Source organism: Papaver somniferum, unplaced genomic scaffold, assembly GCF_003573695.1.
Source record: "Papaver somniferum cultivar HN1 unplaced genomic scaffold, ASM357369v1 unplaced-scaffold_22, whole genome shotgun sequence".
Classification (NCBI taxonomy): Eukaryota; Viridiplantae; Streptophyta; class Magnoliopsida; order Ranunculales; family Papaveraceae; genus Papaver; species Papaver somniferum.
Genome location: NW_020632152.1, coordinates 3,433,154 through 3,457,436, shown reverse-complemented (window position 1 = coordinate 3,457,436; position 24,283 = coordinate 3,433,154). Strand labels below are relative to the sequence as shown.

The following is a 24,283-nucleotide window of genomic DNA, read 5'->3' as shown; positions in this document are numbered from 1 at the left end:
TTATCGGAAATTCATACACTGGATAGCTTTGCGGAGGAGCATACTTTAATTGAAGAAGACGCAAACAACATCATTCGTCTAAAGGTTGATTTCGAGAAAACTACACGTATGGAGGAGATAATGTGGAAAATCAAATCCAAAACTCAATGGCTGAAAGAAGGGGACAGAAATACTTCTTTTTTCATGAGCAAAGCTTCGGCAAGAAGGAGAAATAATAGGATAAAACAACTTTATATCAACGGAGAACTGGTGGATGACAAGAATATTCTACAACAACATATTGTAGACTACTACAGCATTTTATTCACAAAGAAAGAGGTAATCAGACCGGAACTTGAAGCTATATTGTTTGACTCGATAAATTCTCAAGAAGGTGAAATTTTAGAGTCTGTTTTCAGCGAAAATGAAGTTTGGCAGGCTATTCAAGATCTTGGGAGTGACAAAGCGCCTGGTCCGGATGGTTTTCCAATCATATTCTTCAAAAATTGCTGGAGCTTTTTGAAAGTAGATATTATGAATACAGTAAATGAGTTTTGCTCTACTGGACAAATTGATGTCAGGCATAACTCTACATTCATCACGCTTGTTCCGAAAAGAGATTATGTGGAAACCATTAAAGACTGTAGGCCAATTTGCCTACTTACAAGTGTTTATAAAATCATATCAAAAGTGTTGGCTACTAGGTTAAAGTTAGTAATGGACAAGCTCATTTCACCGGTGCAGTGCGCTTATATTGAAGGAAGGCAAATCATTGATGGAACTTTAATTGCAAATGAGTTAGTGGACTCAAGATTGAAATCGGGAAAGGCAGGAATAATTTGCAAAATAGACCTCGAAAAGGCTTTCGATAGGATTAAGTGGAAGTACTTGGAGTTTGTTCTAGGAAAAATGGGTTTTGGCACAAAGCTGTGTAAATGGCTTAGGTTCTGTTACTCAACCTCAACCTTTTCTGTGTTAATTAATGGCTAACCATTTGGATACTTTTCTAGTTCTCGTGGAGTAAGACAAGGTTTTCCAGTCTCGCCGCTACTCTTCAATATAGCCATGGAAGGTTTTTCTAGATATATGGATAGAGCGTCAAATCTTCGTCTTTTCAGTGGTTTCTCAGTGTCTCCTACTGGTATTACTGTAAATCATTTACACTATGCTGATGACACTATATTCTTCCTTGATAATAGCAGGGACGAGCTCCAGAATCTTTTTTCTACCCTCAGGTGTTTTGAATACACTGCAGGCTTAAAGGTTAACAATTCGAAAACACGGCTTATAGCAATTGGAGATGTACCTGAGTTATCACTTTGGGCTTCAGAATTAGGATGCACCACTGACAATCTACCATTCATGTACTTGGGCATGCCATTGGGAGCAAAAGCAAATTCTAAGCAAATTTGGAATACCATTATTGAGAAGTTTGAAGAGAGATTGTCTGCGTGGAGGCAAATCTCACTGTCAAAGGGAGGTAAACTAACGCTCCTAAAATGCATTTTGAGCTCAATTCCTATTTATTACTTCTCTTTGTTCAAGGCCCCAGTTTCTATTCTAAAACTCTTAGAGCGTAAAATGCGAAACTTTCTTTGGGAGTATAATAGTTCGGCAAGGATTTCTCATCTGGTTAGTTGGGATTTAGTTTGTGCTAACAAGAACAACGGTGGTTTAGGAGTTTGTAATCTGAGGAAGATGAATCTAGCAATGCTTGCAAAATGGTGTTGGAGGTTTGGCCAAGAGAAAAATAGATTGTGGTATAAAATTATAGCTGATAAATATGGTTGTAATTTCTCTAACTGGATTCCAGATCAAGTCAAGTATGCACACGACGTCTCCTATTGGAAAACAATTGCATCCACAGCCTCCTTGGTGAGTACAAATTCAAGACTAATTCTTCACTCTGGTACAATGATTGCATTCTGGAATGACATATGGAAAGGAAATTCTCCTCTGTCTATATCTTTCCCAGCTCTCTACAAACTTTCAATGAACAGAGATGCAAAGATGGTTGATATGATCTCTACAGATGGCAGTTGGATGTTCAATTTTAAACGTAATCTCATGAGTGCAGAAGTTAACTCTTTGGCACAATTGTTGGTGCTGATTGGAAGTAACCCACCAGCTCTTGATGAACTTCCAGATACAAGGCGTTGGACGTTAAACAGCTCTGGTATTTTCACAGTAAAATCTCTTTATTCTAATCTCACCTTAGACTTTGGCATCCCTGATTTCCCACACAATTTTGTATGGAATAGTTCTATACCTCCTAAGATCAATTTCCTAGTGTGGTGTTTAATCCATGACAAGCTAAACACCCTGGATGTGATGCAGATAAAAGGCATTGATATTTATAACTCATGTGTTCTATGCGGCGACGACACTGAATCCCAGGAACACATCTTCCTGCATTGTAAGATAGCTCATAGGGTTTGGTATTCGGTGTTACCAAAAGAGGGTTGGTCTTGGGCAATTCCAAGAAATATGCAGATGCTTGCTCTAGGCTGGAACCAAGTTCATTTCACCACTGCAGGAAAATTTCTCTGGGATCTAATTCCAGCAGCAGTAATCTATACCATTTGGTCAGAACGTAACAGGCGCATCTTTGAGATGAACTACAACTTCAAGACAGACTCCGATATTTGTATAGAAGCAAAGTCATTGATCCTTGCTTGAGCGAGTGCTTCAGGACAACGTATCCAGAATTTCTCTAGCACCATTTTTAATAACTGGGATGCTCTCTTCATGTAATTTAGTTGTTTTTACTTTCTGTTTTTCTACCGCTGGTAGATCTTCATTGTACTTCCTTTTCTCTTAATACATCTTCTCTTCTTATAAAAAAAAAAATGGTCAGTGGAATATGAGAAACAAGATGAAGGTATCCCTAACCCAATGGAGTATTTGGAGTTGGCAAGTAATATTGCTAAAGCCGTGGCTAGCTACCTTGCCAAGAAGGCCTAATTCATTTACACAAGCTGGATGTACTAATGATGCATAAATATTACTGTATTAGCTTAAATCGTAAGTAAGTCGTTTGCATAAATAAAACTTCGATGGATGTTTTAACATGATCTGGCTAGTTTGCTTCACTAATTAACAATGATGTATAAAACCAGTCCTTATAAAAAAGTTGGAACAGAATTGAGAACTAGGATCCTAATAAAAGTGTTAATGAGCAACCATGCATACCCCTTCTCAACCAGGATTTTGAGGACCATGGGAACCTTTTCTATGTCGGTAGTCTTGTTTGCTCCCTATAATGCTCTCCAGACTCCAACTCCTAACTTTTTTTATTTTGATACGAAACAACTGAATATATTCATAACTTAACATTTGTACATAACTTAAGTTGACAGACTTGCTGATCATTCCTGATAGCAGTTCTAAATTTTTCCGGGATGTTGCCAAAATAAACAAAAAATTGTCTGTCAGACCTACTAGAATTAGCTATTACATGGGCTGCATTGTTTTCCGATCTTTTAACATGGTTTACAGAGAAATAACTAGCAAGAGATAACATATGCCTTATTTCATCTACAAGACCTTGAAATATGTGGGATATAACTTAAAATTCTAATAATTAATTGAAGTTTCTATTCCGAACGGGACCGAATCTATGACTTCCAAGTACTAGAGTCAGACTCCCAGCCAACTTTCCATTTATACATTCTCTTGACATAATGGAAGAAATGAAGGGTTATTTTTGGTACTCAGGTTTTGTCCAAATTTTGAGTTTGGTGTAACATTTGTCCAGCTTGGTGTTTGGTACCTGGAAAAGACGTTGACTTGCGTTTTGTCTCATTTTAATTTTGACTCCCGTTTAATAATTATTAAAAATCTAAATAAAATATACTCACTCTGTCCTAAAATTTTTGTCCTCTATTCTATTTTCGTTTGTCCTAAAATACTGTCCAGCTTTTGTTTATAGTCATATTTTTCAGTTAAAATCTCAAATATATCCTTCAAATTTTTACAATTGTAAAATCATTTTAAATATCACCAATCTAAATATTAAATGATATTTTCCTCGATAGGAAATAAATCTACTAAACCAATCCATAAAGATTTTTATTTTTATCTACTATTTAAATATTTCTATAAATATTATAATTACCAATGTATTTTTTTCTTATATACACTATATACTCCTTTTAAGTTTAATAATAATATATCATTTTAATAGGAGTAGTTTCGTACACTCGTCCGGTCTCCTTAATATCTTGACTTAGTCAAAGCGGACTAATAATTTAGGATGGAGGGAGTAATTATTAGAATAAGATACTGTTATACCCTTTCATTTTGCAAAACAGTCTCTAAAAACCTAATCTATTTTCTACTTCATCTTCTTACGGTCTGTGCAGAAAAGATTGGATGAACTGAAGTCTGTAGAGGGGGTTTGATGAAATTATATCGAGAAGTAGAAGATTCGGATGAACTAAAGTTTGTAGAGGGGGTCAATTTGTGCAGAAAAGATTGAATCTAAAGGTTACTGAGATGGGAATTAGTTTGAGATGAAGCTGCTACTGATGAAATTGATTCGATGAGGTTCTGAAATTGGTTAGGGTTTTGTTGCGAACAAGAAATCAGTGTCGAAACTGAAGCTGTTGTTAGTCGATTTGTGGATTTGTGATGGGATTTCACCCTGGAACGTTGAGGAGAAGAATAAGGGTTCGAAACCACAAGAGCTTGCTTTTGTTAGCAGTAGAGATTGATGATATGGAAGAATAAGGATACAATTACGGAGAAGGAGAAAAATTGAAGATGGGTTTGCCTTAGATTTGAATTCTAAGTGAAATTGAAGTGTTAAGGGTGTGTTTTATTTGAATCAGTTTTGATTGAGATTTGATCTTGATTGAGATGCAATTGGCATTTGTGATATCAATTTTGGGGATTTCTAGCAGTGGATTGAAATTAGAGTTTACATAAATGAAAGATGAATTGGGGGGTTTTGTCAATTGATTCTGATTTCACAACAAGGAAGTGTAGATGGTCTTGTGATTTTTGGGTTTTCGATGTATGAATGATATTATAGTTGAATGACAGTGAAGAATTGATGTTCGTTTAGTTTGAAAATGGGTGAGATGAATCTGAATTTGGTGAAATAGATTCAACAAATCAATTAGGAGAAGGTTGGTACCCTGGATTATATTCTCAGAGACGATATTAATGGTGGTTGGATCTGTAACAGTTGAAGACTGATTTCATGTGTAGTATTTCATAGGGATTATGCGTAATTCATGTGTAGGGTTTGATTAGAAATGTGTATCGACGGAATTACTGAGATTTTGTTTCTTGAAATGTTAGTTGAACAAAGAGATGGAAATTAGGACGGTTGAGAAGTTGGTGAAGGGAAGTTAGTTCTCTAGCTGGAGATAGTAGGGAAGATGGTGAATGAGAGTTATATAATTATGTAAATATGTGTGAGTTAAGGGTACATTGGTATATTTGTTTAATTATTAGATTTTATTAAATGTTTTTTATAATTACCAGACAGAAGTCAATATTTAACATGGTCAACTGAGGTCAACGTTTTTTCCAAATAACAAACACCAAGCTGGACAATTGTTAGACCAAAATTAAAACTTGGACAAAACGTAAGTACCAAAAACAAAATAACCCACAAATGAAAGGAGGAATCGGTACTCAGTCTAAAACAAACAGAAAATATTCTTACATATTATGAGTGGAAAACAAAAACAAACCCAAGTCTCAACTCTCAACAAGTTTTATCAACAATCCTGTTAAGGGGCGACATGATCCATTAGAGGGGCGGCAACCTAATAAGACAAAAAGGGTCATTACATGCTAATTCATGCCACCCCTTATAAAAAAAATGGAAATGACCAATTAACCCTTATTATTAATAATCAAGATTAGTGATGATAATCAAGATTAGTGTTGATAATCAAGATTAGTGTTGATAATCAATTCTCACTTATAATAACTCTAAAATCAGATTTTTAGAGTTGAAAAAAAAGTTGTGAGGAGAAGAAAAAAGACATTTTTGTGAAACCCTAGATTTTGATTCACTCAACCAAAATGAGTGATTCCATTGACAAATTTGAGATGGGTGAATCTCTAAATTAGTTCCCATTAGCTTTTTGTCGCTCAAAATTATCTAAAGTACGTAAAAAAATCGAAACTTTTAAAATTTCAGAAGAACTTACGGTTGGAATTTAGCTCGTTACCAACCGTAACTCTCAGTTACGGTTCCAAAAGTATCGAATACCAACCGTAACTGGTTCAATTTGGGGAAAACCCAATCATAATACCAGTTACGGTTGGTAGAATGACAACATATAGCAACCGTAACAAATTACGGTTGGTAACTAATGAATCGAGATCAACCGTAATTAACCTACGATTGGTGAGGTTATTTGAGTTACAAGTCGTAACTCAAATACGGTTGGTAACAGTGATGCTATTTCAAACAGTACGTAAAAAGAAAATGAAACATCCAGGACGACTTACGGTTCGTAACTTAAGTAACGAGACCAACCGTAAGTAATTTACGGTTGGAAAAAAAAATCGTAACTGAATATTTTATCTCAAAATCAAGAACTTACGGTTGGTATTTGAGTTAAATGAACCGTAACATCAACCAAATCTATAGTTACGGTTCCAATTTGAGTTATTACCAACCGTAACTCACATGCAACACAAAAATTTCAATTTCAATTTTGATCCAAAACCCTAATTTTTGATACAAAACTAACTTAAATCAAACACAATAAACAAAACTCTAACTGGGTCTTTGGAAATATAGTTTTCAATCAACGATTATCAATTTTTCAAATCGCTGATTAATCGAGGACGATGAAAATTTCAATTTTAATGGAGGAGGAGAAGAGAAGAGAAGATGAAAAAAATCAGAAAACCTGTTTTGATTTTTCTGATTCCATTAGATTAAAAATAGAAATAGGGTAATCTGGTCAATTTACATCCCATATAGGACACCCCCTAATCAATAAGAGGGACATTACTATCACCCTTGCCACCCCTCTAACATGGCGCCCCTTTAACAGAATTGTTTATCAAGGAATGAGTATGGAGTTTTGAACCAAAAAACTAATTTTTTGCATTCGTGGATCAAAGAAAAGAAGGCAGAATGGCGTCTAAATGCTGGTGGAGGACATCTAGAGGGGTTGGCATTTACTTAAAAAGGTTTAAGGAAAAAAAAAACAGCACTTCAAGTTTCCCACTCGAAAAAGCAGTTCTAACCTTTTGGATAGAATGTTATGTGACCCATAAATGCCAACCACTAAAATATCGTCTATCAAGAAGGGATTCTCTCATGTTAAATTTTCTAATTTCAATTATTAAATGCCTTTACTAGTTTCTAACAATTTAAAAAAATAATATGCCGATGCCGGGCAGGCAACCACCACCATTATGATGATGAGCAGTACTCTTCCCGGGAGCATTCATAGTATTTGCAATAACCTGATTCCAGGAAACTGTGAGCACCAGAATCAGCTGGGACTGTAAGACAAAGCTCGCTAGCTATGCTCTTGATTTGATTGGATCTCTCTGTTTCAAGAGGTTATTGTAAAATTATCAATTTTAGGATTTGATAGTGAATCAACCGGCAATTTGAGGTTAGCCTTTTTTTTTTTCTTTTTGGAGCTTAATTTTTGTTGGAAGATATGGATAGCTCGGCGACTACAACTCTCTTTCCGTTGCACCGTACTAAGACTTTGCATCTGGTATTGAAATTTGAGTTGATTTTTATTGAAATCTATGTCGAGTCTGAGGATGTTTATTTCTCAATTTTATTGAATTGACGTTTATTGAAACATTTTAAACACATCGGTCATCGTATTAAATTGTGAACAAGGTGAGGCATGCCCAAGGAGTTCACAATGTAGAAGGAGAAAAGGATTTCAGCGCTTACAAATCTGAAGAATTCTTTGATGCTCAACTTACTCCTCTTGGATGGGAGCAGGTAATTGCTTGGTTTATTAATGGAACTCAGCAGTTGGATAAATTTCAATTGTAAAACTTAAGAGTCTCCATTAAAACCTAACAGGTTGATAACTTGCATAAGCATGTTCATGAATGTGGACTTGATAAGAAGGTTGAATTAGTAATCGTGTCTCCGTTACTAAGGTACTCATTTTCATGGCTTCTTTGTATTTCGATACTTGGATACATTTTGTGGTGTACTATTGTGTAAGTATGTCCTAATTAGATTATGGCGCCTATTTGTACTTGCATTTCAGGACGTTGCAAACAGCAGTGGGATCATTTGGTCCTGAAGGATACGCGGATGGGACGGATGTCACACCACTAATGGTGGCAAATGCAGGGAATAGCAATTGTTCTGCAATCTCAAACTTAAATACCCCACCATTCGTAGCAGTGGAGCTTTGCCGAGAACAATTGGTAATGTCTTGTTACGTACTATTGTAACTTGAAGTTGGTGCCAGTTGTGAGGAGATCATCATTTTAGCTTTGGATCCCCAAAATGGGTGTCGATCCCTTCTTGCTGCATTTATTGAGATATCTCAGATTCTTTGCACATTTGAAGGCTTGATTTCTAACTTGAAATTCTTACTACAGGGTGTTCACCCATGTGATAGGAGGAGAAGTATATCTGAATATCGGACCATGTTTCCTGCAATCGATTTCTCACTGGAAAGTATCTTATAGGATCCCATTAATGCACAGTTCAAGTATCGCATTGACATGATAGTAGATTTTGCAGCTTATTTATCATTGCAGTTAGCTGACAACCTCTATTGTTATGCGTTTGCTGCAGATAGAAGATGAGGAGGATGTTTTGTGGCAGGCTGATGTAAGAGAGTCAAGAGAAGCTGTTGCTGCCAGGGGAATGAAATTTATCAATTGGTGATTTTTTTATCCCACTTTCAAGTTAAGAATTGTTGAGAATGGTGTAGTCAAGAATAGAAATTGATAGTAAAATCTGATATCGCATATAGGTTGTGGACACGTAAAGAGAAAGAGATTGCAGTCGTCACCCATAGAGCTTTCTTGCGTCAGACCCTCGGTGAACTTGGAGACGACTGCCACCCAACAGTGCAGAAAGAAATCCGCAATCCGTAAGTGTTGGATTTCCCTTTTATAGAATCCTTGTGCCAACACAATTTGCACTTTTGGCCCCAAATTGTTTCTGTCAAGACGTTTCTTTGATGTTTTGTCATTGACATTTTGAGTGCTTATCCTATTTATTTACAGCTTTGCTAATTGCGAGCTTCGTTCGGTGGTGATCACTGATAATGGGGGTAAGCATGTTTGCTCCCCTGCTCTACCCCATGTTTATTTTACATGATGCTGATTTTCTTTTTCTGGTTTTGAATTTGTAGCTTGATAGGGTCTGATACTTCAGTTACTAACTACCCTGGAAAGATTCCTAGTGTGCTACATCTTCCTAGTGATCGATGCTGCACTTAACAAGCACTCACCAGAGCAAGGAGCACCAAATTCCTAAGCCTAGATTGGTTATCTTGATTTTTACTTGCAATATTGTATTATTCTGTGTATCTGAACCACACACGGGTGGAGATTTCCAACGTCGGCGAATATATGAAATAACGATTTGAGATGGCTACTTAGAGACCCATAATTCATTTCTTTGGGATAGGACTGCAGTCTTATACAACACATTACTTGTAATGGAAATCTAAGCGAAAGATAGTTGTTTTTTTTATCATGTACTACAAAAACCAACTGATTCTAAAAGAGAGAACTAATAGTTACCATGGATTTGAAGGATCTCTTGGATAAAAGCGTCCATGTTGGTGTCGGATGAACCACCTTTAGCCAATGCTCTTCTACACATCTCCTTGAGTTCACTTGATCTTCTTCTCATCTCCTTAGCTTCACTAACATTATCTTCTGCTGCTTCATTTATGTTCATGAACTTCTTCACAATCTTTTCAACTTCATCCCTTTTGACCACAGCTTTTGCTCCAAACTCGTTTGTGACTTTGGTTCCAACTTTTAGATCATCTACAATCAGTTTTCTGTTTGGAATTTGATCAAAATAAAATGGAAATGTAATCATGGGTACACCTGCGTATATGGATTCCATTACCGAATTCTACCCGCAATGAGTCCAAAATCCTCCAACTGAAGAGTGACATAGTACTCTTAGTTGATCACACCATGGCACTACTAATCTTGGACTATTAGTACCTATCTCATCATCGGCACCAACACCACCGCCACGTGCAATTGAAGTCAGATACCCATCACGCGAAGCCAACAAATATCGGACCCCACTTTCACGCAATCCAGCCAAAATCTCCTCCATTTGTTCCTCTGGAATTGAAACGATGCTTCATACAAAACGGAGCTCATAGGCTGGGAATCTAACCACTCTAGTAATAGTGTTCCTTGCTGCTTATGTACTTACCGGAACTTGATTCTATTTCCTTGCAATGAAAATGCTGATGCTGCTCATTGGTCGAGGTGATGTTAGGTATGGAAGGGCCAATTGTGTAAGTTGGTGTAGTTGCTAAAAATCTAGCAACCACACCCATGAAATCTAACACCTTAGATAAAGATTTACTCAACAAAGAAGAGATGAAGTGCATCAAAGTAAACATGAACACAAGAGATTTTACGTGGTTCGGCCATTAATGAAGCCTACGTCCACGGTGTTTCACTATGATCGATGGTATTACAAAATCGGTGTTACATACAAACTCCATTAAAAGGGATTGGAGTTCTTCTTAAGCTCTAGGTTGTGGGAGGAGGGAGATCGGTCTCCTCAAACATATCTTTCTTTCCCTTATAAAGGGGTGGGGATGTACACGAGTTACAATAATGCCCTTAGGACTGACTAGTTAGGATAAGAGCTAGCAAGGTATTATTTCCTACAAACAATTGTATCTAATTAAACTACTTCTTCCTAGATCTCTCGACACGTGTCCTTGTATATTTTCTTCTCCTACATTTATGCCCCTTTTCTTGAGGTTCGTTCGAAGAGTAAATCCTTAAGAAAATACTACGCGCTGTTGTTGATGTCTTGCATTCGGTACCTTCGTTTCGGGTCTTGGATTGATGATGATTATCTGTGCGTTATTCAAAGTCAAACTGATTGTTACCCGACTCTCAAATTGTGGCGACTTGGGCTTTCTGTTGGGCTGCGAGCTGTCTGGATCTGGGCTTCTGAGTAGAATGCCTCCCGACTAGGCATATATTATTGTCCTTGGTTCCGATCTTGTTGTGCTTCCCGATTGGTTCGTGTGTTTCGAATGTACTCGACGTCGCGTGCTTACTTCCTCTTTAATCGGCTCTCTATTGTGGACGAGTTCAAATCGTGATGTTATAGATAATCGGCTCGGAGTGAAGTCTCGTCTTGTAGGAATTATCCTCTTTGGTTGATCTGAAATTCTTGGGTGTACTTTTGGCTCGGCTTAAGCTTGCATCTGGAGTTGAAATTCTTGGATGGTAGCAGTTCTCTTCGTGACAACTGTTTTAACACTTGCTCAAGATGGTGTTGGTGTCTTGAGTGTCTTAATGGGTTGAATTCGAAACAGCTGAATACGGGTGGTTCATGATTCAACTGTGTCTAACTTTGGTGATAAGCTTTCTCGGTGCTGCTGACTATCGCTTCAATGTTGCATTCTTGTTGGGATATTCTGCTGTTGAGCTGCTCTTTTTGGTTTTATCGGGCTTCCTTTTCTGATACGAGTCCGGTGGTGAATGCTTTTTGTTTGGGTAAGTTGATAACATTGGCTGAATGGTGCATCAGATGTACTTTGCAGTGAGTTTTTCATTGTTGCTGAAGGAACTGAGCAGAAGAATGCAAACTGCGTCTGCAGTATGCATACTTGCCCCTATTCTTGTGCGAAGTTTCAAAGCAATTCTTGGTTCAAAGATGGCTGACTGTTGTTGTCGTGCCGTGATATTCCTTGTAATTCCGCTACCGTAGGATCGTACTGGCTGGTCTCCGCTAACAATTGTGGATCACTACATTTGCCTCGAGTTATCCATCTCCCTTGGTAATAATCGATGTCGGGCGTCTGTTTACTGTGGTCGCTATGGTTTTGTGAATGAGTCAACAAGTGAAATAAGATAAAACTAGGGGTGCACATACCCTACCCATACCCGTCGTATCCTATCCTATCCACTATTTGGCGGATAGGGTGGCGGGTATAGGCCATATCCTACCCACCCTACCTAGAAGTGCACATACCCTACTCCTACCCGCCAACCCTACCCTACCCGTCAGTTTTTTAACCGTATCCTACCCTATCCATTATTTGGCGGGTAGGGTGGCGGGTAAAGATTTTCTTAACCGCCGGTAAACGGGTAGGGTGGCGGGTATAGGCCATATCCTACCCACCCTACCCGTTGTGCAGCCCTAGATAAGACAATTTCACATGGTAGATGGTACTTAGCTTTCTTGCTAGTCGGCCGACAGTCTTAGCATCCTCGGCTTGCTTCAAACGATGAGGGTGTTCTCGTGCCATTCCAAAGCGTTTTTCTTGCGTCAGTCTTGTAGTTATATGATTGTTGGTGAAGGGACTGCGCAAAGGAATACAATCTGCTTCATCCTAGTACGCGTACTTGCCCCTATTCGTTTGCCGAGTCTCGAGACAATAATTGTGCCCCTGTGCCCAAACTAGCTCTCTTCCTTGGTTTCCATGTCCTTTTTCTCGCCCAAAGATGTGCATCCAGATATGTGCACAAAATACTTAAGCTCCTGCAATGCCCGAGGGCTGCGGCCTTGGAGATAAGCGATACTTAGCTCATGTTTCGGTGATAGACTTTGGTTTTGCTGTTAACAATGAAGTCCATAAGTTCCTTATTTCGACCTGACAAGTCCGGATGCTCGGGCACATTGTTCCACTTTACTCTGCAACGGTGTGAGAAAGCTAGTTCTAGGCTATGCTTCTGTATTGCCTTGCGACTGCATGACACTTGTTTGTGACTTTTAGCGATGCTGATACATCACGATCGGTTGCTACGGCCCTTAGTTTGATCCCCGTGATGTCGTTACCTCCTTCATTTAGTTTGTGATCTCGAGCTGTAGCCTTTGCTGTTGAAAATTCTCGATCCTTCATTTAATCGTAACCAAAATCGTAACCAAGACTGTTAATTTTCGTCGCATAGCTTCCTTGCCCCTGTATGTGGCCTCCATGCAATGTTTAGCTCAGTTCGTGTTATCCTGGCATAGTTTGGATTTCCATCAACCATTCCTGTCAATGCTTACAAGTTTTCAAATAAATACACATTATCATTCACACGTCTTTCCGAATTTCTAACATTAATTGCACCTGTTGTGTAAGTAGGTTACCTGGCTGAGAAGAAATCGTATCTTAACAGCCTTTGGTAACTGGCTTCCAACCACCAGAACCCTTAGGCTACCTCGGCACTTGCACACTGCCACTGCCCCGAGTATCGAATAGCCAGTCGACTGTAAGTCACCTCGGCACTTCCACACTGGCGTTTCCCCGAGTACGAATGACCATTCGAGTGTAAGTCACCTCGGCACTTCCTCACTGGCGTCGCCCCGAGTACAAATGACCATTCGAGTGTAAGTCACCCCGGCACTTCCTCACTGGCGACGCCCAGAGTACGAATGACCATTAGTTGCTCATGTCATGTTTCCTGCCCCTCGCGGTTTTAAAGAAATAAATGGCAAGTTAGCTCCTGGCTCGTCCAGGACTCTTAGATCAACTCGGATCATTCCGTTGGATGACCCGAGTACGAATGACCTGTGTGTTACAGTACGCTAACAACCCAAGGCGTCCCCCCCCCCCAGGTTATTATTTACCAAAGTCTGTGTAGTCTAAGTTGGAGTCGAAGTCTTAGACCATCCCGGGCCATTCATTTTGATGGCCCGAGTACGAATGGTATATTGCTGTGTTTGTCATATCATCGCCTTACCGTTGTACATTTCATGTAATATACTATGTTCCACGGATATTCACTTTCAGTCCCGCTTGGTTGCCACAACTTGCAAGTCCTTTCATTGATCTTGGAGTCATCGGTTGTCTCCTGAAAGGTGCATTCTTTCTACCGTTTGTCCCGGTTTCGTCCGTTTCAGGTTTCGCCCTCACTATACGTTTCGTGTTAGGATAGTAAGAGTCCTGCATTGCATCCGTAGTAGACTGTTGTCGACAAGGTGAGATATCGTCTCACTGGTAGTCAAATAGTCGTGATATTTCCCGAAGTTGCAGTCGGCTAGTCGGCTGTTACTGCGAGGTAATTGATTCTATACGGGTGATGCCCGAGATGATTTACTGTCCACTGATGTAAGGTATGTCCAAGTTGTTGCTTGTTGGCCCGAAGTGATTACTGTTATTTTGGTTCACAACCATCGATGCTCACCATCATGTCACTGTCATATCTCGCCCGATTCTCCTCAAAGGCCCCTGTGAATTCTAGTTACAGGTTAGTAACTGCGAAGAAAGTCTAACCACAAGATAGTATACTTCAAATTCTCACAACAATTAGGTACAAGCCAATTTGTCTTATCATGCTAAGTCGTGCCGTACACTATCCTGCGAAGCTAAAGTATTCAGCGATACTAGTAAATGAGATAGATTATTATATCTGCACTGTCAATCGGATGTTGTGGCATGTTACACTAAGAAAGCAAGGTTTCTGAGATAAAAAATGCTTAGCCCTTTATCCTTGCGATAAGAAAACCGATCGCGATATTCGGAACTAAAGTTCTCAATTCCTGAAGTTCTTCACTGGATTCGTCTATGTGATTTCAGCCAGCACCTGAGATTTTCAGCCACAGTTCAGGATTGTGCAGGATGCGAGATGACGGGCAATCCATCATACTTCAATTTTAACAAAGATCGGTACCACTATGCCGCTGCGAATGATAAAACATTCAAATTAAAACAAAATGCAACACCGTTATGACGTACGAAGCCTCCTTGTCTAAGTGTCGTTATCCTGTTATACATATTCACGAATGCACAACGAGACAGAAAAATATATCACAAAATTGGTTAAAAAGATCAAAATCAACAATTCCTGGGTGAAATGGACAGTTAAATTTTGATATTGATTAAATGGACAAAAATGTAAAAATAGGCAGGATGTAACCAGTTTCATTGTGCTCATTTTCAAATATTTTTTCTTATTTTTAATTTACACAGGATGTATTCAGTTTCATCCTTACTATTTTTTAAATTAAGCTACGATGAATCCAGTTTCATCCTTGCTATTTTTTTTTTGGCCATTTCACCCAAACTATTTTTTACTCGTTCATTTGAACTGTGATTTAAAAATATTTGGACAAATAACCCATTTTCCGAAAATATATACAATAATAGTGTCAGGTTCTTAGCAATTTTACTAAACATAGCACGCCACTAAATATGTCAGCCCGTAACCATTTAAAGCTCGAGACATAAGATCAATTTGTTAATTCATCTAAAGTTCTTGGTAGGCTAGGGAACCTAAGTGTATCGTGGTAAATATGGTTGTAATCGCAAGGATGTAAAAACAACATTATATTTATATTCATCTGTATTCGTCTCAACTCTCCCAAGAGAGTCTGCAGATGTTACACAAACTATCAGTAATTAAAGATCTGGAGACATGAGGGAAAGGATTCTCCCCTTTTACGTGTTTCTCGTAAGGTGACGAGCCTTGCTAACCGAAACATGACCAACCTGAGCTGACTGTTACCCCGATGTCGCTTGTACTTAGGAAGTGTTCACTGCTAGGATCCGAAATGGATTGGAGATGTCTTGATACGAGCAGGTACGACTTGGTATATTGCTTTGTCCCGAGATAACTGACTGTTGTTCATGATCCCACTGTTATATCCTAATGAACTTTGCGGACTTAAGCAGACTGGATCATTTTTTCATAAATCCATCGTGCAGATTCTCCACGCGATTAGAGTCTCCTTGTCGACCTTTCAAACTTCTTAATTCCTAAGTTCACTTTAAGGGATTCTCATGGTCTGGAAACATTCATTAGAGTATATCATGTATGCAATAATCAAATGGAATCAAAAGTTTAGAGAAGGTATGTCGCCCAATCTGTTGTATCGACATGAATTATCTGGGACTGAGGACAGAGATGGCTTGTGCAATCCTTGAACTGTCGTGCGACTCTTATCCTTAGCTACCCTGAATTTTCCAGTCTGGAGTTGGCCGAGATGGTTGATCTACTATTCCTCCGTGGTGATCACGTTGAAGGCTCGATATACAGTTAAAGAGATTTCACTCCCATCATCATTTTTCTGCATCAACGAGCAAAAACCTAAGCCAGATTGTATATTTGACGTCCTAATAACAACAGTACCACTGACGACATTACCTATCTCGTCGGAAGTCAGGCCGAAAACTTAGTGCTCAAGGTTTTCAAAATAACTTAAGTCAGGCAGGTTTTAACAGTTATGTACAAATCTGATTCCGATAATTCACAAGAATTTGAGTGCTATATGCCTCGCGATGAGCAAATTCAAATATTATACGCGTTGTATTAATAAACTAAGTGTTGGAGAATACTTAGCTTTTATTTTCGGTAGCAGGTGCCATGGCCTGCACTTTTGCAAGTGACAGCTCTTCGACGATTCTTACTCCTGCGTCAGAGAAGTAATTGATGTTGCTGCGACCCGTATCTATCCATGGGAAAGGGTTAACATCCTCCACTGCATAGCTGTCTCGTTCAGTTACATGGTTCTAGTAGGTTCTCCCGATAAAGCTTTGGAGTTGAGTTGTCATGCCCGGCGCTGGTTAGAGATGGAGTCTAGAGCGTTCCCGAGATGATCATGTCCGAGATGGTGCTTCAATGTGATCCGATACAAGGAGCATATGTGAGTTCGAGTTGATCGGGTGTGCAGTTCTTCTCCCGATGATAGGTAGTGGCCTGTTGGTGAAATTTGAGCTAAACATGGTCTTTCCTTCCTGACAGCTTGGAGGCCATCTTATCACCTGAAGCTCGCAAGGGTATTTCCCGTTATCATCTTTCTTCTTGATTGGCGTACCTGCAACTTACGATTCAGATGAGAAAGGATTGTCAAGATCAAATTACCTCTTTAAACAAAATGGTTAAGATATAATTTAAACACTACAGGAATTTTATGATAAGCAATGCGTCCCATTAAAAGGACACCACATGTAAAAATTAAGTATTTCGACGATTAGACGTCTAAGTATAAATGATTACAGTGACAATCCCAATACAACGAGGTGATGAACTTAGCTAGCTTATTTGTGCATTTAATTCCCATCCACACAACAAACTTGTTAATCTCGAAGCATCTATTTTCACATATCTATGGATTCCTTTCGAACTGACGTTATCCTGCTACCAAGCATCTATTCAACCTATCATGTTTTTATAAATTTGTTTTCTTCCCAATGACACAGATTTAGTAAATTAAATTGACAAATATAGTAATCCCAAAATCACAACATAAATTAGATACCAATTTTCAGATAGCCCTAAACATGTTTATTGTCGTATTAAGGAACTAGACATAAGCAACTCGAAATTTGGCCTCCCATTCATGCTTATCGAGTGATGCTAAAAAGACTGAACACATGGACTCCTTTACAAAAAATCTACTTCCGTAAAATTTCCCGCATACGCTTACTGAATTTTTAATACGAATTACATTTATGAAAGTCTGCATCATATTCTTCTTTAAAATAAGTTTATTATTTCAGGAAACAACGAATTGCCCAATGCATTACAATGAGTTCAATTTTTTTTTTTTTTTTTTTTAAACGCTTAAAATTTCGGCAACATACTGCTTTAAGGAGTGGGATACAATTTCATGTTCGACCGTGTCACAACGAGAGTACACAAATGAAGTGGATAAACATGGATAGACAGTGGAAGGTCTCTTCCCAAGCAGTATATAGCCAGATATCATCCTCTCCCAAAATATCTCTTCCTATTTCTCATGCAGTACCATTTTACGATGATTAGACATTAAGTCAAGCTTGAAAACTTGTAATTCATAGCTACAGGTAGTAAAAGCAATTCAGCATGCCAAACGTCACGGGTCTACTTTATCAAATATCTAAAGCAAGAGCTATTCATGTTTTCTTAGGTGGGTTGCATTCGACTAGGCCAAGCATTCTTTCACGCTTATACGAGGAAGATTTTAGATAGCTTTCATCATAGCAACTTGCAGAATGGGGATTAAGGAGTTAAGAGTGTTCCCTGTTATAGATGAATGTCCCAATGATGGTGTGTCATTTTGGAACGATTAGACTCAATCTTCCCGAGCTGAGTTCCCGATGCAAGTTGAATGTAATCTTCCCGAGTTGATCTGACCGATATGGTTCATCTTTCCCGATATGAAGTGAAAGGACCCGAGCTAGGCGTTGCAAGCTAATGGCACTGGCCGATGTAGCTATCCTCATCATGTTGCCTGGTATCTGCCCCGATTTGACTTGGCCCGAGATGATTTTGGTCCGAACAAATTAACTGCACTCTGGCCCGAGATGATTTTGGTCCGAGCAAATTAACTGACTCGCCCCAATATGGAATTCCACGAAGCTGAGTTGCTATCCGAGGCGATATTGTACGATGCTAAGAAGCCGATACTTCACACATCGGGTTGGTGAAGTCTCTGATGGTTCTTTGAGGTGCAAATTGATGAGAGGATGGCAGAGTCGTGACTCAAAACACAAGCTCCATACTATAAGAACTAGCAGGCGAGTCTTGTATGCTGGCGAGATTGCAACATCCTAGTATTACTTCGGTTTATACTGTTAATTTGAACAAGCTGATCAGAGCTCGGTTCAGTTGCGGCAATTCGTCCCGTGTGATGATATCCTCCGACGTTAAGCTGATGAGGCCCGACCAAATCGATCACAATTCACTAGTTTCATTACCCTTCAACTCCGATGGTGACGACCAGAGATTGAATCCACATCATGGTTAAGAGAGTCGCTGCACCAACAAATCAATTGAGTCAACAGACGAGAAGAGCAACTGTATCATTCAACTCAAAACATAAGACATAAAGCCTCGGCTGAAACGAATCGGAAAATTCCCCAAATCATTTAAAAATTTCGTTATTCAATATTTTATTGGGTTTGTAAAACAACATCTTCTGATATCGAATCTCCCGTCAAAACATAAATCGGGTACGGGTTTTGAAAGAAAATCCAATTTTTGCTCAAGAACAAACCCTACATTTTATAAAACGCCTTTTGAGAATCTTTTAACTTGAAACTTTCAAATCTCAGAGTTTCAGAACAAGATAAAAGAGAAGATAAGGAAGAAGATTTGTCCTGTTTCGATTTGTTCTTCTTTGATGGTATCTCTCATCTCTGCTTTCACATACAGAACTTCCGATTCTTTTTTTTTTCTCTCCGTTTTGTCGCATGTTTGTTGTCCGAAGATAACTCTTTCTAGATGAAGTTTCATGTTTACCCTTTACACTTTAATCTTCGAAGTTGATAGATCAGTAGTTCAGTACTCACTTCACTGGAAATACTTCAAAATCAAAAGCTACGGAAGACTCTGGGTCTCCTTAGTCGGCGCCAGAATGTAGTTACTAAAAATCTAGTTACCACACCCAATGAAATCTAACACCTAAGATGAAGATCTACTCAACAAAGAAGAGATGAAGTGCATCAAAGTAAACATGAACACAAGAATTTTTACGTGGTTCGACCATTAATGAAACCTACGTCCACGGTGTTTCACTATGATCGATAGTATTACAAAATCGGTGTTACATACAAACTCCATTAAAAGGGATTGAAGTTCTTCTTAAGCTCTAGGTTGTGGGAGGAGGGAGATCGGTCTCCTCAAACATATCTCTGTTTCCCTTATAATGGGATGGGGATATACACGAGTTACAATAATGCCCTTAGGACTGACTAGTTAGGATAAGAGCTAGCAAGATCTTATTTCCTACAAACAATTGTATCTAATTAAGCTACTTCTTCCTAGATCGACACACGTGTCCTTGTATATTTTCTTCTCCTACATTTGCGAAGGGAAGTATTGCCTTTAGAGTGTCTGTGGACTACAGGTTCAATCTCATAAAAAGTAGCAATAAGAAGACAGTGGACTTTATCCAACATAGAGAAGGCTACCATTGTTGGGTAGCATGGCTCATTTACACGCGGCAACAATGGCATGTCTGCTAATCGTGTTGGCGAAACTCCTGGAATGTAATCTATCACCTCGTCGCAACAATCTGTAGTATAAAATAAAAGAAATATTCAACATGGTTTTTACTTTCTTGTGACGAGCTATGCAAATTGCAGCCTATTACGAAGGCTGTGCCCATTCTTAATTAGAAGGTTAGTATGATACATCACGGAGAACACGACAGATGGTGAAGGCCAAAACAAAACCACAGGAATATCTCTTTGATTGCCGATTGAAATTGCCCATATCAAGTAGAAATCCGCAAGAATAGCAGTCACCGGTTCAGATGTGTTCAGAATGTGCTCGAATGGAGCTCCCATTTCTAAGAAGCTGTCAAAGTCTAATTTTGATGACCATACAAATTCTGAAGGAATCACGTTTGGTATTGATCGGAGCTGAATTTGAGACAGCGTCGAAGTTGATGCCAAGCCACTCTTCTGTGACAACGAAGGTGATTTTTACGTTATCTTCTAATTTATGAGCTAAATGCTTACAAAAGTTCATCATTGGGTTGATAAGACCTCTTCCTGGAAATGGGACTGCTACAATGTGGCATCTCTTCACTGATTTTGGCACCTCGTCAACGATTCCCTCCCTGTCTCTTATAATTTAATTTCCAACAGACTGTGATGTGAGATGTAAAGGTTTAGAGAGATGAAAGACATAAATCCTTGAATTATATCGGAGAATAATAATACAGAAATTTGAACTTTCAAAGAAAGGCCACGAGCATACGAAATATCTTTGATAAGGATAAGCTATGAAGAATGCAATCAATAATTGACTGACTAGTAGAAAGTAGGTGAATTCCTAGAAGAAACCAGTCCTTGGAAAATGTTGGAACAAACTTTACGACTCTGGGACCAAAACTGTTGGCACCCTTTGAGAACGGAAAAAGCAGTTCGAATTGCACGGGCAACGGGATGGACAATGGAGAAAGAACATAACTGTAGTTCCTTGTGGTCTTACATGACATGACATCTCTAATGGATCGAGCTTGCATCCTTTTTGACATTTGTTTGAACTTTGCTTTAAAATCTTTATTTCTCGATTAAAAAAGAAAACACATGACACATGCCATTATTATTTCTTTTTTGAATTACATGGATTAGATAAAAAATAATTTTATTACAGGGGTTCCAAGTTGTTGGTTTTGAGAGCTGTTATGAATTCAAGTATCCTATCAATTCTTCTTACAGTAATTCTTAACAGATCGAGAATTGGAACCACGTGAAAATCGAACCTCCTTTTTGTCTCACAAATTTTTCTGATGGGTCCCAGTGGGCCCCGCGGAGGACAGCAGGAGGTCCCGCTTTGGCTTCGGTTTTTTTGTGGTTTGTTGAGAGTTTTTATTTTTCTTAGAGCAAGTCTTATGGTGGAATCCAACCTATTCCAAGTGTGGAAAAACCATGGAATGTCAAGTCTAATGGCTTCCAAGTTGGGGTTTTTCACAGAAAATCCAAGCAAGATTCCACAGTTTCGTGGAAGGGTTCGTGGAATCCATCTGAACGCCAATAAGAATAGTGTTAAACGCTATTCTTAATAGCGCTAAGAAAACTTCCACCACTACACTTGCATTTTCATCCACGGTTCCAAATGATGAGGTGGCGTGGAAGATGAAAGATGGAACTCTTCCATCACAAGACTTGTTCTTAATATAAAGGAGAATGATTTTGCTGATGTGGCAGAACCACAACAATCCTGAGATTTGGGCCAATATGAGTTAGCCACGTGGACGATAGAAAAGATCTGTTGTTGTTCCCAAAAGACACCATATTTGCTAACGAATTCTGAAGTTCTCTCCGAACAGACACTAAATCGTTACAGTAATGTTGGTTATTGTGCACAGAAATATTGCGAAAAGAAATTCCTCTAGGTCAATTAGTATAAAAGGATGGCCCTTCACAAACACCCGAAGTTACAATAATACATATTGATTCAGAGTTTAGCTGAAAGAAGAAGAAAAAAAAAAGTATGGTTTGCGGAAGCGATACCAAGATCAATTTTAGATCTTGGTGATTAACCTGATTCTATTTGGATGATTCCACAAAGAACCAATAAAATTAGGAGGCCAAGTGGAACATCAGTTCCCGTTTACAATATACAATACGAAAAGATATGATGTTTGGCTATTCTGTCTTTTGGTTTAAGTTGGCCCAAACTTCAGTAATAGGCATCTTCTGTTATCATAACTAACTGTATTTGATAAGTTACGTCTTTTGGAATACGAAAAGACACCTTTTGTTATTTGTTTTATTAAAAGCTCAAGGTCGACAAAATTGCCTTCACATGCCTTCACAAATAACCAACGTTAGAATATACAATGCCATTGAAACGATCAGTATGCAATTATCTTCCAGTTTTCCTGAATGGTTGAATCGGCTTGGAGTTATCTGCAATGAACTGTTGGTTAATTGGATTTTGATAATTCACCGAATTGGTCCGGTAGATCGAGAGAGTTAAAAGAAAGCCTGCAATGGATCCACTGAACAAACACGCTACAGGAGTCGAAATAAATAAAATGATCGATCCGCGCAGAAAAGGTGTCTCGGGACACAACAAAAGGAAAATCAAACAATCAGCAGAATTGATAATCATATGAGGACTAATACAAAGACGGTAAGCCTTATTAGTTTGTATTAGTCCATACTGATGGAACGATGAAAACTAATTCAAACACCGCCATTAGCGCAGTCTATTCCAGTACAACAGGTGAACAAATAATCTTCCGCTAGGTTACACGATAATATTTCTGATGGTATTAATATACATTCTAATATATGTTTGACAGAAGGATAATCAAGCCGAAGAAGATTAAAGAAAGAGGAGATACTACATACCAGAAGATCATCTTCGCAAAACTTCATTTCAGGTAAACCTTATAATTATAACAAATAAGAACAATGAATCATACATGGTGTCACACTTAATGCCTAATCAGTATTTATATATTGCCAACTATTAAATTGCAGTAATATATATGAGTGTATGCAATCTTTTGTAAATCATATGCAAACCTTATTTTGGGGAAATGCAATTTACCGGATCGGCAAGTGAGTGCCAGCCGAAATGAACTCAGAATTCAAGGTGAGTGTTGCACAGTTATATATTCTCGCCAACAAATTTAATTCAAAGTATTGTTATTAACCAATTCCTTTGTACAGGAGCAGTAAATAAGGGGTGGAATTTTGGCCCTCCAACATATACATGCTATTTGAAACGAAGAGAGAAATACGAAGTATCATTAAACGAATGAAGTTCTCGGTTTCCTGTTCAAATGGAAAAATGCCCCTACAGTTATATCGAGGCCAACCACTGTTGTTACATAACCTTTTGGACTACCAAGGAGGAAACGGATCGAGACACTTCGTGAATTAGATTATGGATATAAGTGGCCAAAACTACCACATAATGGGAAGTTTGTTGACTGAAACGGGAGTGGAGTACAATGAACTGGCCCAAGTGTTTAGGACGTCAAGAGATAGATATGATGCAAAGGAAATTGTAAATTAAATTCCTTGGAGTGCCATGCAGATGGAAGATAATATAATTTTCCCACTTCAAAAGAGATAGCTACACTTATAGTCCAGATCTATAAATTCAACGGAACGAGACATCGTAGTTGATGACAAAAAATGAGACTTCAAAAGTATAAGTCAATTTCATCGAGTTATATGGCTATGACGATGTTGTTTCCATTTTCCCAAGATATGTACCGGATAGACATCCAGCATGCAACCAGAAGAGGTAAAAGAACAAAATTAACTCTTTAGGAATACTATGGTTACAACAGAGGCGCAATGGAGGGTAAACATTATTGGGTGGATGTCGTTTGTTTCCACAATTCGTAGTGGATACAGGATACTTCTGCATGCAAGGAAGAGAGATTGGGTTATGTGAGACGAAGCCAAACGGGGCTAAGATCTGAGAACTAAGAGGAATAAAGCATGCCGTAAGATCTGAAGACACAACTAAAGGCCATATAGGAAGATTAATTTTGCCTTCATCATTTACTGGAGGACCGAGATATATGGCACAAAAATCAGGACGCTATGAAAATTTGTAGATGGGCCAGACCACCGATCTTTTCATTACATTTACGCGCAACACAAAGTGGATAGAAATACAACATTTGTGTAACCAATAGCCTCACGGCAGACTTGGTGTTGTCAATCGAGTTTTCAAAATTCATAAACTGGGCAAAAAAGAGCATCTCAAAAAAACTAAT

At 38.6% G+C, this 24,283-nt stretch overlaps 2 protein-coding genes across 3 annotated transcripts; one reads left to right on the top strand and one right to left on the bottom strand.

The window, feature by feature from the left end:
* The first annotated feature begins 7,192 nt into the window (after positions 1-7,192).
* On the top strand, positions 7,193-9,717 carry LOC113340585 (phosphoglycerate mutase-like protein 1). 2 transcript variants are annotated; one of them, XM_026585710.1, is made up of 9 exons: positions 7,197-7,688; positions 7,820-7,927; positions 8,012-8,091; positions 8,205-8,367; positions 8,545-8,619; positions 8,744-8,832; positions 8,925-9,044; positions 9,181-9,227; positions 9,309-9,717. In XM_026585710.1, the coding sequence occupies exons 1-9, from the start codon at positions 7,629-7,631 to the stop codon at positions 9,311-9,313; spliced, it is 747 nt and encodes a 248-aa protein (XP_026441495.1). In that variant the 5' UTR covers positions 7,197-7,628; the 3' UTR covers positions 9,314-9,717. The 2 variants fall into 2 exon arrangements, with proteins under 2 accessions (XP_026441494.1, XP_026441495.1); XM_026585709.1 differs by lacking the exon at positions 9,181-9,227 and having other exon boundaries at positions 7,193-7,688.
* LOC113340613 (UDP-glycosyltransferase 87A1-like) lies at positions 9,692-10,258 on the bottom strand. Its single transcript, XM_026585738.1, has 2 exons — positions 10,141-10,258; positions 9,692-10,017 (listed from the first exon to the last, which is right to left on the bottom strand). The coding sequence occupies exons 1-2, from the start codon at positions 10,256-10,258 to the stop codon at positions 9,692-9,694; spliced, it is 444 nt and encodes a 147-aa protein (XP_026441523.1).
* Between the last annotated feature and the right edge of the window lie 14,025 nt (positions 10,259-24,283).

What these genes read in the sequence shown, in the direction of transcription:
- LOC113340585 (XM_026585709.1), top strand. Translation starts at nt 7,629, where the DNA reads ATGGATAGCTCGGCGACTACAACTCTCTTTCCGTTGCACCGTACTAAG. An exon ending in AGCTTTGCCGAGAACAATTG is followed by an intron (nt 8,368 to 8,544) that starts GTAATGTCTTGT and finishes TTCTTACTACAG; the next exon opens with GGTGTTCACCCATGTGATAG. An exon ending in GGAATGAAATTTATCAATTG is followed by an intron (nt 8,833 to 8,924) that starts GTGATTTTTTTA and finishes TATCGCATATAG; the next exon opens with GTTGTGGACACGTAAAGAGA.
- LOC113340613 (XM_026585738.1), bottom strand. Translation starts at nt 10,258, where the DNA reads ATGGAGGAGATTTTGGCTGGATTGCGTGAAAGTGGGGTCCGATATTTG. An exon ending in TGGTGCCGATGATGAGATAG is followed by an intron (nt 10,018 to 10,140) that starts GTACTAATAGTC and finishes CCATATACGCAG; the next exon opens with GTGTACCCATGATTACATTT.